Source organism: Ahaetulla prasina, chromosome 2, assembly GCF_028640845.1.
Source record: "Ahaetulla prasina isolate Xishuangbanna chromosome 2, ASM2864084v1, whole genome shotgun sequence".
Lineage (NCBI taxonomy): Eukaryota > Metazoa > Chordata > Lepidosauria > Squamata > Colubridae > Ahaetulla > Ahaetulla prasina.
Window position 1 is genome coordinate 159,663,649 of NC_080540.1, and position 15,080 is coordinate 159,678,728.

The 15,080-nt window shown below is 39.6% G+C and overlaps 1 protein-coding gene across 4 annotated transcripts in view; it reads left to right on the forward strand.

The window, feature by feature from the left end:
- The first annotated feature begins 2,976 nt into the window (after positions 1–2,976).
- TFCP2 (transcription factor CP2) overlaps positions 2,977–15,080 on the forward strand; it is a 44,689-nt gene continuing 32,585 nt past the window's right edge. For 2 of the 4 annotated variants that reach the window (XM_058170703.1, XM_058170706.1), the window contains exons 1-2: positions 2,977–3,107; positions 3,993–4,240. In XM_058170703.1, the coding sequence (XP_058026686.1) occupies positions 4,119–4,240 (122 nt within the window). In that variant the 5' untranslated portion in view covers positions 2,977–3,107; positions 3,993–4,118. Of the gene's footprint in view, positions 3,175–3,220; positions 3,334–3,992; positions 4,241–15,080 lie in introns of those variants that run through there. The other 2 variants (XM_058170704.1, XM_058170705.1) reach the window with 2 other exon arrangements.

Consider the following 15,080-nt stretch of genomic DNA (forward strand, 5'->3'; position numbering starts at 1 on the left):
AAAATTACTTCATTCTCAGCGTAGTTCAATTAAATGAAAGCAAATTCCTCCCAACACAATTCCTCAGTCCTATCACCAACCTTGGTCCAATTAGGCAAACTGCCAAAGGCCATTCTTGGCAAAAATTCAGATGACACCGATACAAAATAAATGCAAGAAGACAAAGCTATCAATGTTGTTTTCCGGCAAAGAGCCCAAGAGCCGTTGTTGGTCTTTTAAGCCTTATGGGAGGGGCCAATCATCTCTTGGCCCTACTCCCGAGTCATCCTCTTTGCTTGAGCTGCTCTTGCCTTCTGGCAGCTCTTCTCATGTGTGCATTAGGAACAGCTCCTCCTGTTCCTCTGCCTCAGTACTGTCAGCCTCTGGAGGCTCTGGAGTCCGCACCTCACTCTGGCCCCACCTCAGCCTCTGACGCAGAGCCCTTATCTGGGCCTTCCCCAGCCTCCAGGACTGGCCTACGCTCTTCCTTAGCCTCATTGCTGTCCGACTCTGTTGCCAGCTCCGCAGGCTTCTGGCGGACCACAACAACTGTTAAAAAATAGTATTATTTGCTCTGATCCAATAATGTATTTTTCCATGTATACTGCTATACTGGTGCTCTTATTATTGATTATACTTGGCATAATCAATATGGGTGACATAGGGGTGTGTAACTATTTGACAAAGAAAAAAAATCAGAGAAGGCTAAAAAATGAGCTGTACTGGGTGAAGAGGGAAGATTGCAATTGTTCCTACCGAAACATTGCACAAAGCACCATGTATTCTCACAACTGGGGAAGAATAAAGGATTATAAGTGTCACATTTCTGCTTATCGTATCTGATTTGGAACTTTTTGAAACCCAGTTCTGAATGTTTTTCCCCAATACCGTACATATATATCTCCTTTTGCCTTCACCAAGGACTAATGAAGATGGGACCACACTACAACCTGGTGGTGGCAGTATTGTGTCAATGACCATGGAAGAACAAACTTAAGACTGATGGAGATGCCAAACCATCAAAGAAAGACCCACATTTGGAAACAAGCCAACTTATCTCTCATTTCATCTCACTGACGTTATCAATAGAATAATGTAATTGGTGTAACCTAAAATTGAGAACAGTGTCTTGCCATGAACTCCATGTCCTCAGGCAAGCAATCCTCTCAGTTTCGGTTCCTTGACTCAAGGGATTGTTGCAAGGACAAATGTTATCTGATGTGTGCAAAACGCTTTGAACACTTGAAAGCAACAGTGCTGTTAGGAAAGATCTGAGCGTAAGTCCAGGGGGGTGTTTAGAGAGAACTTTCCTAAACATAAGAACAGCACAGAAACAACACTTTTCAATAAACATTTCAGAATTCTATCTCTGGTTGGCTCGCACACTTACATCTAAGCCGAATTTCTCTCTAACCATCAGTCAGTTGAAAGTTATGCTGTTATGAAACCCACTATCCCATTGCTGATATGTATCCTCTTCTGTAGGAGAAGATTTAAGAAACCTCCTTCCCAAATAATAGGTGACAAAATCTAACAGATTTCATACGTCTGGAGAGTGCTGTTGGATGTTGTCAAAACAAGCATAAAAATGAAATTTTACACTGGTACAGCTAAACACAGCCTAAGGCAGTTTCATTCTATAGGATGGGGTGGGTGGGACAAAGGCACCATCATGGTAGAAGAGATCTTATCACAGCATAAATGCTTTGGTTAGGCATAAATGGGGAAGGGCTCTTCAGCAATTTTAAAAGCAACAAAAATCATGGCCTGACTTTCTGAAAACTGCACCTCACAACAAAGCATATGCCTTTTCCCTCACCTTTTTTATTTTAAAAAAATTACAGAATGAATATTCAATCGCAAATCAAATCAACCAATGTATATACCAGACAAGCAAGATACACATGAATGGGCATGCATGACCCATGGGTACTGCTTGCCCTCCCCCCCAAAAACCCCTCTATAAGTTAAATAGGACTGCCTCTCTAGTCTAAAATAAATGTGCCTAAAATTGTAAGCCTTGAACCTAAGGGTGAGTTTTTATTCTTGGAGGGGGTGCCTTCAATCTTGATTCCTGGCAGGTGCCTAGTCAAGTCACTGCAGTTTTCTAGGCGAGATTCAAAAGTAGCTTGCCATAGTCTCCTTCCTAAGGGGTTGAAAAAAGTGACTGGCCCAAGATCACCCAGCTGGCTTCATGCCTCAGGCAGAAGTAGAACTCAAGTCTCCTGGTTTCTGGGCCAGTGCCTTTTAACCAGTACACCAAACTTGGCTTTCGAGTTTTCTTTGGATCGCGTAATTAAACATACTTAAGATCAGAGGTGGGTTTTAGCAGGTTCTGACCAGTTCTGGAGAACCAATAGCAGAAATTTTGAGTAGTAAACCGGTAATAAAAATTCTAACTGGCCGCACCCCCATCTATTCTCTGCCTCCCGAGTCCCACCTGATGGGGAGGAAATGGGGATTTTGCAGTGTCCTTCCCCTGGAGTGAGGAGGGAATGGAGATTTTACAGTATCCTTCCCCTGCCACGCCCACTAGGCTATGCCACACCCAACAAGCTATGCCATACCCAGCAAGCCACGCCCACAGAACCGATAGTAAAAAAAATTTGAAGCCCACCACTGCTTAAGGTCCACTAGACTTGAGGTTCCATCATGGTATGCTAAGCTTAGGGAACTATTCCCACCGAACCGTCTCCCTCCGACTGCTTTGACTGACTTTCGCTTAACGCAGGATGCCGCTGCCCCATCAACCTCACCTATCCCACCCACCCACCCCTCTTCCATCAACCCCGCCCGGGCTTCTACAACCAGCACCTCAGCAAGCCCCGCCCCTTTCTCTTTACTTCATCCCCGCAAGGCTCCGGCTCGGCCTGGAAAGCAAAGCGGGGTGGGGGGGTGGGGAGGAAACGGAGCTTGACTCTCACGATTCGATTGGTCAAAGCCGAAGAAGGGGCGGGAGGGAGAGCCCCGATTGGCTGCGGCAGCCGAGGGAGGGGGCGGGGACCGGCGCGGTAGCCCGGCTGGGCTGCTGCATGTAGCGGCGTCCTCGTCTTTCTTTCTTCCTTTTTTTTTTTTTTTTTTTCCGTCTGCCTCCATGTTGAGTGGATCTCGGGGCTGGGGGAGAGAAGGTGCCTAGTTTGCTTTGGGGGCTGCCGGGCTGGATGGGAGGCCGTTCCCGCGCTCCTTGCTGCGCTCGTGGGTGTTTTTTTTTTTCTTTTCGTTTTTTTGCGTGCTGGGCTGGAACCCTAGAAGAGCCCGGGCAGAATAGGTGCATGCAAAGGCAGGGGTCGGATGGATAGCAATGGTGCTGTGCCCGGAAGCGTGGGTGGTGTTGGGGCCTCGGGAGTAGGAAAGGTCTGTATTTGCCGGAGTATCCGGCATGGCTGGCTGGTAAATCCAGATCACCTGGGTGGGTGGGTGGGTGGGGACGTGTGATCGATGGGACTTCCCCTCCTCGTTTGGTGCGTGGCTCCTCTTGAGTAGAACCCGGGCAAGATCCGCCGGGGTGGCCGACTTGGGAAGGGAGAGTTGTCCAAAAGAGGTCCCGGTGCCTTTGCTTACTTGGGGTGGGTGGGTGGGTTTCTCTCTTTTGCGGAGGGCTTTGCAATCCAAGAGAAGCGGAAATCTGGAGGAGGACGATCGGAGAACAAACCTGGCTCGCCTTCCTCACTGAATCCTTGCAAAAACTTTTTTTTTAAGAAAAGAGTTTTTGCGGAGTAAGGGGGTGTTAGTGGGGCTTGTCTACAAACACCGCGATAAGAGGCAGCTGCACCTAAGGCAGGGGTCTGCAAGCTTGGCTCTTTTAAGACTTGTGGACTTCAACTCCCAGAATTCCTCAGCCAGCTTTGCTGGCTGAGGGACTCTGGGAGTTGAAGTCCACAAGTCTTAAAAGAGCCAAGTTTGCAGACCCCTAACCTAAGGGAACCATGTGGGTTGGTGAAGGAAGAGAGAGGTCTCCCATGCCTTCTGTATCTTAACTGGTTTTTTTGTTTTTTTGTTTGTTTGTCTTAAAGAGGTGGTTCTGGAGTGGGCATGGTGGCCGGAGCCCCGACGGCGGCGGCATCCTAGTGTGCCTTGGGAGATTCTGGAAGAGTTGCTTCTCTATCCTTAGCTAGCCAGCTGCTGAAACCTCTTCAAAAATGGCTTGGGCTCTGAAGCTGCCCTTAGCGGATGAAGTCATCGAGTCAGGCCTAGTTCAGGATTTCGATGCCAGCCTTTCTGGCATTGGCCAAGAGCTAGGTGCTGGTGCCTACAGTATGAGGTAAGTCAAGGAGGTGCTTTTGCCCATTCTTTTTTTTTTTCAGAGAGCTTTTAACAATGGGGGAAATGCACCCAAAAAGATTTGAGCTGGAATGTTCTGAGTGATGTGATGTCACGTGGAGGAGGTGTGGTTAGAGCAAATATGCTCTTAACATCCACCAATCACTACATGGCGCAAATGGGGAATGCCATGGGTTCTATATCCTACAACTCAGGGGTCTCCAACCTTGGTCCCTTTAAACTTGTGGACTTCAACTCCCAGAGTCCCTCAGCCAGCAAAGCTATAACCAACTGGATCAGATACTTCACACTTGGCTATACAAAATGTGAAGTATCTGGTCTAGTTGGTTATAAGGTGTAGAATCCATGGCGTTCCTTGTTTGCGCCTGATGTAGTGATTGGTGGATGTGTGGAAAGTGATAGTGGTATGCCCTTTAAAATGGTGGGTGAGTTGCACATTGCCTTCACGGATGTGCCTCAAAGTTGACCCTGCCAAAATGTTTGTAGCACGATAGGGCTTCTTGTAGTAAAATGGTCACCAACCTTTTCAGCTTTGTGGACCGGTGTGGGGGGAGGAGATGTTAGAGGAAATAGTTCTGTGCAAGCGGCAGGTGTGCGTGTGTGCCGCTCCGTTTGTGCGAGTGGCGGGCAAATGGAGCTGCTTGCGCGGCCCTGTTCCATATGGGCTGAGGCCCATTACTGGACCGCGGCCGGGGGATTGGGGACCCCTGTTGTAGCATGTATAGATTTATAATACGGTATTCTAGGAGATGAAAAAATTACCATGTTGAATAAACTTGGAAACTTTAGTCTTCATTCGAGTTCAGCCTCATATTTGAAGTAATTAAACATATTGGCAATAAATCTGGTTGAAAAACAAATATTTTCTCTTAATTTTGAATGGTTACCTTGTACTTCTTTTCTCAAGATGTCTTAATGCACTTGTAACATATTGCATGGAACAAACTCTTGCTTTAAAAGTGTGTACTGGTGACAGTTTTATGGAGCACGTACAAGGAAACCTGCTCTTTCCTACATACTTTCATTGCATAAGTAACCAAATTAAAATGCTTCGTAACTAAAGGAGTTCTTATTTAATTTAGTATCTGGCTTCCTAACATTTTGTAAATAGAGGAAACCTGCAGTCCTGCAGGCCATCAGTTTGAGCAAAACTAAAGAAGGGAAAGCATGTCAGCTGTTTTTTCATTATGAAGTAATATCCACATTTAAACCTCATAAGTCAGGATTTTTTTGTTCACTTAGTTTATATTTATAGGATTTGTTTCCTTTTCACTAATAAAACAATCTTAGAGTGAACTAGACTATAAATAGAATAGAATAGAATATAAAATAGAATATAAAAACGTTAACAGTAAAAAAAAAAGTGAAACAACTGTAAATATAGGAGGAAAACATAATAAACATTATAGTGCTAATATTGAATGGTGTGCTAATTTATTGCACAGAATCAAAATCTTAATGTCCCTCTGATTGTTGGTGTGTTGGTAATAAAACTGTTGTGAACTCAACTACCTCTGTTGGTTGGATGCACATGTTGTGCTGAGCCATAATATGGTTTGTTTGGTTGAATAAGCCATTTATTTTAGGTCAGGAACAATACTGGCGTATTATTCTAAAGTCAATAAGACGACAAGCCATTGTTTCAAATTTTGCTTTATTGTCCTAAAAATATAATTCAATTAGTGAATGGGAATGGATGTTCTGTGTTTATTCCTAGATTTAACTGAACATGTTTGTGCCTTTTTCACACTGTGTTTTTGCATTAGGCAAAACTTTTTATTTAAATAAATTCATTATTATCCCACAAAAAATAAGCTGCAGACTTAGAACTCTGTAAACCTGACATTCCTTCCCTGTTTTTTGCATATCTGCAAGGTCAGGTCTTAGGTTGTTGTCATTATCTATCCTGGTTGATTAGATAATTCATGCCATGTACTTGCACTGAATCCAGGAAAAATAAAGATTAAAGTTTCACTCACATAACCTAAAAAAAGGAGTTTCCTAAGTACTAAGGAAGGTGTAAGCATTGTGGTATCTACAGATGCCATCCTGGACTTGCATATCTGTAGTTTTACAACAGAAATCAGGCTGCTTCCAAAATACCATAAAAAGTTCCTGTGTAACTGGTTTATGCCATGTGATATATATATATGACACTGCCAAGAAGGACATAGACTTTGAAAAAGTCTGATTTTATTACAGTATATATCCATGTAAGAATTTGCTTGTGTTGGCTGCTCTTTAGATTAATAACTGTAAAAGAAAATCTTTCAAAATGTATTCCCTTGGAAAAGCTAAGTTGTTTTAGATTCAATCTGAAGAAGTCCAACATTAAGAAGATCCATGTTTATTGCAACAAGAAAGAGAGAACCTGCAAAATGGAAAAGCAAAAATGTGTATAGGGCTACAAGGTGGGAAATCCAGGGATCTGACTTGCTAGCTAATTTGGAGTAGCTAGGCAGATTTTTGTTAGTGTATTTGGGATGAGTTCTTTTGTTTGGCAAAATGGGCCTTTCAGGAGGGCAGCAGACGTTCATTGTGAAGGAGCTGGAATTTTGAAGTCATCGGTTGATGGAAGATGGAATGATTGCTATGTTGCAGTTTCCTTGTAAGGGCTGCCCTTGTGCTGTACATGAGCTGGTGAGGAAGCTTTTGTTCTTTATTTTGATGGGATTGCAGGGGACAGAGAGGGTCAGATTAGGTTTGATGGGATTAAGCAAAAAGATGAACTGGGGTTGGTCTTGATCATGTCCAAAAACAGGGAAGAAAAGGGTGCAACTTCATTTTTGTTTGTTAGGTTTATTTTCTCCATACTAACTTCAAGAAGAATAGGTAGGCATCTATAGGACATGCAAACAGAAGTTTCTTTCTTCTATGCCAGGGGTGTCAAACTCAAGGCCCACGGGGTGCTTAGATCTGGTCTGCAGGGCTGCCCTGGAAACAACGAAGGACCGGCCTGCAGTGCCTCTGCCAGTGAAAATGGAGCTCCTGTAGAGGGCTGCAGGATTCCCTCAGTCTCGTGTGATCCATCACACGTGCCCCCAACGAGGAATGTCGAGCTGGCCACCACCACCACCACCCCGAGGTCAAACACAACCCTGATGGGCCAATGAAATTGAGTTTGATATCCCTGTTCTATGCTCATTTTTTTTCTTCAACAAATGTATTACGGTAACAAAAATGTTAAAATCAAACGCAGTAGTACTCAGAAGTTTGCATACCCTTTTGAATTCTTAATATTTGTGCATAAATATAATCTAAAACATGATCTGTTCCTGACATAATTCCTAAAACTAAATAAGCTTGAACTGAATAAAAACAAATGAGTCAAAAAGGTTTGTTTCTTTATTGAGGAAAATGATCCAAGGCTGCGTATTTAAGTGTTTTGACTCATTGGTTTCATTGGATTTTCTGCTTATCTAATATAGGACCTTTGTGGAAAATAAATCACCTTTAGGTCATGTTTATACAGAAACATTAAAAATTCAAAAAGGTTCACAAACTGTACTGCTCTGTATCTCAGTGCCACTTTATGTATAGCTACGGAAGCAATAATCAGCAATTTCGGTTAAATCTAGAAGGCAGCTAATAGTGCAATGACTTCAAAATGGCTATTGTTCTATAAGAATAAGAGAATTATAACAAAAACATTAAAACCAGCAGACAATTAATGAAAGAATTGTAAGAAACTAAGCTAAACTAAGCAATTAAATCTAATAGAAACTAAGTTACAGAAGAAGATAAAGTTTGCCAAATAGAAAAATTTTGAACATGTAAATAAAATCTGGGAAATTATTAGCTTATTAACTAAAATTCCTGTGTAAGAATATTAGTAATTAAAAAAGGATCCAAATTGTTATACTGAAGATCAGAAGTAACAGGAGAATTAGCAGCTTTGCAATAGTGGCAAATATCTGTAGCTCGGATGTAGAATGCGGGTGAGGGTTTGTTCTCCAAGCTTGTGGATTGGTTTCCAAATGTTTCGTTACCAGGCTAGGTAACATCTTCAGCGGGGTTTAGGGTATCCTAACCCTTACCCTCAATTAGCAGCTTTCTTTGAAGAATTATGCTGTAAGAGCAGTGTTGATGGAATTGCTATAAATAAATACAGTATATCAAGAAGTTGTTCATCAAATAATACAATGAACAATGTAGGCAAATATTAAGTACGCCTATAGCTGTTCAAAAAACAAAAACTGCAATGAAACAAATTGTGAAAAACTCACATTGGGCTGATAGTTCTTCTTTGAATTCTTTATAATACTGAGCTATCAGAATATTTGCAAATATAATAAAATTAAAGAAACAAAGGTAATACCTCCAACATGGAGGCGGTGGGAGCTCATATAGTTCTGATTTATAAAGAAAGAAATTACCCTGAGAAACCACAATCATATTCAGTAGACCAGTGTTATTGTTACATATAAGATTAGGTTCTATGTTTTTCCTTACAATATTAACTGATAGACTGAAGAAATATATATCATTATACAGAAAGCTGCCCTAATTTTCTTAGATGCAGAAAAAAGCCTTTAATAATTTGCTGTCAATGCCAGCGGGTTCTAAATAAAGTGGATCCCAGAGAAAATTTCAAGCTTCAGTTAAAGGTATATATTAATGGCAAAAAGCGAAGTTTACATCTCATGGAGTACCCTCAGCAGATTTTTTTTTAAAGTCAGTACAGGAAGAAGGTAAAGACGTCCATTCACTTCTTTGATTTTGCATTAGAAATACTGGCAGAAAAAAAGATCTGAGGTGACTAACAAGCCTCAAAATCCATGGTCAGAAATATAAGCTTAAATATTTATATAGAGGATGTAATATTAATTCTTACAGAACCACAAATAGCAAAAAAGCAGCTAATGAAATAATCCATAAATAGGACAAATATTTGGAATATAAAATTGGTGTTCAGTAAACAAAAATAATTTAAAGATTTTTAATACTTATTTTATTTTATTTATTTTATTTTATTTGCATTTATATCCCGCCCTTCTCCGAAGACTCAGGGCGGCTTACACTGTGTCAAGCAATAGTCTTTATCCATTTGTATATTATATACAAAGTCAACTTATTGCCCCCAACAATCTGGGTCCTCATTTTACTTACCTTATAAAGAATGGAAGGTTGAGTCAATCTTGGGCCTGGTGGGACTTGAACCTGCAGTAATTGCAAGCAGCTGCTGTTAATAACAGACTGTCTTACCAGTCTGAGCCACCAGAGGCCCTTTTTACAAGATGGAATTTTCTGCAAAAAAAAAAATCTGGTCGTTAGCCCACTCAGCAAAATAACTTTGTTTGCACTTAATAGGAAACAATCAAGAAACTTGTCAGAATAACTCTGTCGGATTATGGCAAAAGATTAAAAAAAATCTTGAAAGGTGGAAGAACTTAAAACTGTCTTGGTTAAGATCAATTGCAATCATTCAAATGAATGTTTTACCCAAGATAAATGATTTATTTCAAATGCCCTAGTTAGAATTTCCAAGAGAACCTTAGACGAATGGCAAGACAGTGTCAGTAAATTCATATGGAGAGGGGAAGGTTCTAAACAAAAGAATTCTGTTAAGACTCTAAACCAGAGGTGTGAAACTTGTGGGATGGATGTGTCATGTGCTGGCCACGCCCACTCCCATTTTAGCGAAGGGGGGAAAGGTCATGATATGTCCCGTGACAAAAACGTGACACTGTGAGTTTGACATCCCTGCTAAAGCAAGGGGTGGCCTTGCCTTCCACATTTTGGATTTTATTATAAAATACCGTAGCAAGCTGCCTATATTGGTTAACAGAGTTGCTAAAATTTCTACACAGCAGAATGGCAATTTTGGAAGGAGCTGGTTCAGCCAATGAACTTCATAGATACTTAAGGTAGAAAGATACAAAGGAGGATAAAAAAAACATCAGACAAAGCTTGATAAAACTATGGAATTGTATAAAGGAAATCATAAGACCAACATTTGCACCCTTAGCTGCTATTTCAAATGCTTTTCATGGTTGGAGACAGCTATAGCAAAAGGAAGGTAATTTCATATGTTGATACAGACAGTCCTTGACTTACAACAGTTCATTTAGTGACTGGTGAAATTTACAACATCGCTGAAAAAAGTGACTTACGACCATTTTTCATACTTATGACTATTACAGCATCCCTGGGGTCACATGATCAAAATTCAGATGCTTGGAAACTGACTCATATTTATGACTATTGCAGTGTCCTGGGGTCACGTGATCCCCTTTTGCAACCTTCTGTCAAACAAAGTCAATGGGGAAGCCAGATTCACTTAACAACCATGCTACTACCTTAACAACTGCAGTGATTCACTTAACAATTGTGGCAAGAAAGGTCATAAAATGGGGCAAAATTTACTTACCTGTCTCTTCGCAACAGAAATTTTGGACTCAGTTGTGGTCGTAAGTCGAGGGCTACCTGTATAGTCTACTTAAGATTCTATGAATTTAGAAACATAGCAAGAATTCAAAATTATGAAAAGAGCCTGAAATCTATAGTGGTGAGAGAAAATTGTGAACGCTGTAGAACTAGCTCTAATCCATAATTTAGACTGAATGAGTTGACAACGTATTAATTTAGATTCACAATACAAAATAGGATCGGTTGAACCCCACTTGAAGAATCCAGTTTATATTTACATATTACTTTATATAATGTACTAACACATTACTATCATGGGACAGAAGCAAAGAATAATATTACAATGAGAGGACTTATCTTCATATATTTCATTACAATGACCTTAAAGGCAATGCAATATGCATTGTCCTGAGAATAATACCATTAAAAATAATGGGACATTTGAGAGAAGATGGATGTAGAACTTCATGGTCAAGCTCCAGAAAGGCAGCTCATTAGGATAGTAAGAGATAAGCAAGTGGTTTTGATGAAATAAGGCCTGCTATTCAGAAAAGTTTGCTTCATATCAAGGAAAAAAACATGTACTTAGTTTGAACCTTATTTCCAGAAAGTTTTATTATCTTGGAAGTAACTTTTATGTCATTCATTTTATTTTACAGCAAGTGGGATTCCTTATTGCTTTGAAACACATATATCCTGTCTTTCATAATTCTTGTCCTAGCCATAACCAGTCATCTGTCTGATCTTCACTAACTTAATAATACGTTTAAAAAATAGTAAGAAAAGCTTATTTTGGCAATTCCAATAAATTATATGAAAACATGCAACATGACTTCTTGTTTTGCATAATCATGGAAATTTTACAGTTTCTGCAAATTATTCTGCTGCTGCTTGCCATGCAGGGGCTGGGCTGGGAAAAAAACTAGAAACTAGTTTTACATTTAGAACTTTTGATACCACTTACTGGTATTACCTTGATTATTGCTGACCAGATTAATTTTTAATTCTCATTTTAAAGTAATTATGTTTCTGGGATGAAGGAAAAAATTGAGAATAGCAGAGATTTACCTAGTAGGAATACCTACTGTACATGTTTGGCCATAGCAATATAATAGAATGTAAGATGTATATATTTTGTACAAATAATTTAGTTACAATTCCTAATTTAGTCTTAAAAATGAAATTAAGATGTGCACCTAGCAGAGCTGTAATACAGTACTGACCTCCTGCTAACTTAATTATTGATATTCGCAGAAAGGCATCATTACTCTTATGATGTGGTTGATGTCCAATGTAAATTCAACTACATCCAGAAATAAGTGTCATGCAGTTTACTGTATCATTTTTGTTATTGAAAGAATGGTGGGTTGTGATTGTTGGATATGTCATTTCATTCTTCAAGAAAATCAATATTTCTTTTTAAAACAGCATTCCTTTTAAGATAGGAAAGTTGGTGTACTTTACAAGAGATGGGGAGATACAGGCAACAGCCAAGATTCAATCCTTAAAGCTCCATGTGAAAAGGTTGAGACGTGTGGTTTGTTAGCTTTGGATTAGGTCAGGTGACAAGCAGCCTCACAGTTGACATTGAATCCTGTTTTGACAACTTCCAAGGTTTCTTCAAATGCACCCTCAAACTTTGATTTACGATCGTTTCAAAAAGTTGTAATATAAGGCTTAGCGTAATTAAAACTAAATAAAGAAGTACTCCGGTTCCCAGAAAGAAGAGAAAGAGACTAGATTATTTGCATGGTAGGGTCTTAACTACTTAGTATCACTAACTGTCCTACCTGAAGTGAGCTTTACTGTGCTCAAAAGATTAAATATAGACACGTTGTATGGTCCAACCATTATGTCTTGGGGAATATATTTACTTAATGGGTTTGCTTGTAGAGTTAATACAGTCACTGTGATTTATTTGTAAACTGAGCAAATTATGGTTTCGCCTAACGTGCCATCTCAAACTTGAAGCATCTGGGCATTTTAAACAGCAACATAGCAGATATGTATACCATTCAATCATGGTTAATGGGAAAATATGTACCTGCACATATAATTTAGAAATTAGACCTACAAAAGTAGGTCCTACCAGAAGAATAGCAGAGGGAACTACTTTTCTTCCAGGAGATCCTGTCCCTCAAAGTCTTCTGTCCCAGGGATAGCATTTGAGAGAGTAACAGATTTTTATATGTTTGTATTTGGCTTGAATGGCAAAGCCCAGAGACTAGATATCTAGCTTTTGTGTCTACTGAGCCAAGACTTCTTGCATGCCAGCAAGAAAGAAAGAGTGTTGTGTGAGAAGTAAACTCTTAATGAAGGTTTAGATACTAGGAAGCATTAGATATACCCAAAGTTGCCTCTCCTACAAAAGTAAATGAAAATGTTTCTAGGTAAGCCTTTTGTGACTTCCTACCACCCATTTTTTAGAACTTTATTGCATTTGACTCTGAGAGGAATAAAGAGCAGAAAAGAATAGAATTAATTTCATTTGTTTTTAATTTTTCCCCTCAACCTCATCCCTCATAGCTTCCCAGTAGGGTGGATGCCCTGTTTTTCCTGTGTGTTGATTTCTAGCTTGTGTGGGAAGTTATCCCAGAAGTTTTTATCCTAAATATGCATGTGTGCTTGCTTTTTCCCCAGTTCATTGTGTCAGTATAACTTGATCATCCATATAGACATAAGTACTTTTGAATTCAGATTGCTCATACATGTATTTGTGAAAATGGTTCTGCTTTCTTGATCCCTTCCTTTTTGTACTGGATGCTGATGCTTGGAACAACTTGTAGTATTATGCTGGGATTCTAAAGGCAGATGGCAGAGAAAAATTGAGGAAATCTCTTTCATTATTAGTAGTAGGGAAATTGCGGATGAGACTGCTTCAAAGTACGTTTGGAACACAAGCACCCATAGTTACTATGGTGAAGAAATAATGAGTCTTAACAAATTCCTAATAATCCACATTAATTTTCTGAAGGGTAGGAAGGATTTTATATTATGTTTTTTAGCAGCATCAACCTTGGGGCATCATTCTTAGGTCACAGAAATTGCTATGCCTTACCCAGAATAAAGATATAAATGTTCATGGGTACGCAACATTTAGTTGGGTTATGAAAAAAATGTCTTTTGACTAATGATTTTATCCTGAGAGGTTGTCAAATCTATTGTTTATTCGAAATGAAGTCTCAACATGTCTGTGGCATTAAAATCTCATAGGTTAAAAAATTAGTCCTTGTTTGAATATCTCCTTTGATCCAAAAGTGCTATGCCCATTTTATAAAATCACATTTGTCTTTTGTGGGGATGGTAGATTGCCAACCTACCTAACATTGCTTCTGTTTTCTCTAAATCGAGGGTTTTTAACTGGGGGTGCGAGACAATATTATGGAGTGTGAAAACTTGGGTTTAGAAGTTTCAAAATTATAGTTATATGCATATAATTGTTTACTTTTGTATGGGGTGCAAGACTATATCAGAAGTGTTCTACGGGTACGGGATATAGAAAAGGTTGGGAACCCCATTTTTGGGAGCCTAAGTTCAATATATCTAGAGTCTAGATATATTGGACTTAGGCTCCCAAAAATGCTGGCTGGAGGTTATAGGAATTGAAAATCGATGTAGAAGTAGTGCATCAACTTGGGGAAGAGTGGATAAGAGTGCTCTCAAAGTTGTTTAAGAAACTCAAACATCTCACCCAGAGAGCCTTTTCTTTGAAGTCTAAGAAAGGTTTAGCCTTAACATTGGCTAGTAATATGCTCATCCTTCAGTTTAGCAATTCTAAAGCAAGTATAGTTTCTGGCTTTCCAACTAATATTATTTTCATTTTAAAACCCATATATCCTTCCCAAAAGGATTTACCGGTATTTGATAGGGAAATTGTCCATGATAAACTTAGATATGTAACAGCATGCAGCAATGGTAGTCAACCTTTTCCCTACCCACTAGTGGGTGTTCCAGCTTTCACGGTGGGCGGTAGGGGTTTTGTCCAATACTGAAGCATTTTCCTTTTTTTTAATTTAATTGACTTTTTAAAAAAATTTCATAGCATTATTTTCATTAGGTTTTCATAAAATTCCCTGTGACAATTTAAATTTCTGAAAATATACTATTTGTATCACCCGCACATAACTTTAGTTCACGTTACATAAGTGAAACTAAATGGCGCTATAGTGCAACCGCAAACAAAAGAGCCTCGTCCCAGAATAGCTCGCGCATCTTCCCCCACACCACCCAGCTGTAACAGACAAGCAGAGCTGGTAGCCGGCGCCTTCCCAAACCCAATCCACAATGTGCAAGAGGCATGCGCAGATGATGATACACGGCGAATTACTGTGGGCGGTTAGAAAATTTTACTACTGGCAGAGGTACAAAAGTGGGCGGTAGGTATAAAAAGGTTGACTACCCCTGGCATACAGTATTCCTTTTGTTCTCTTATTCTTAAGAAATTCTTATTT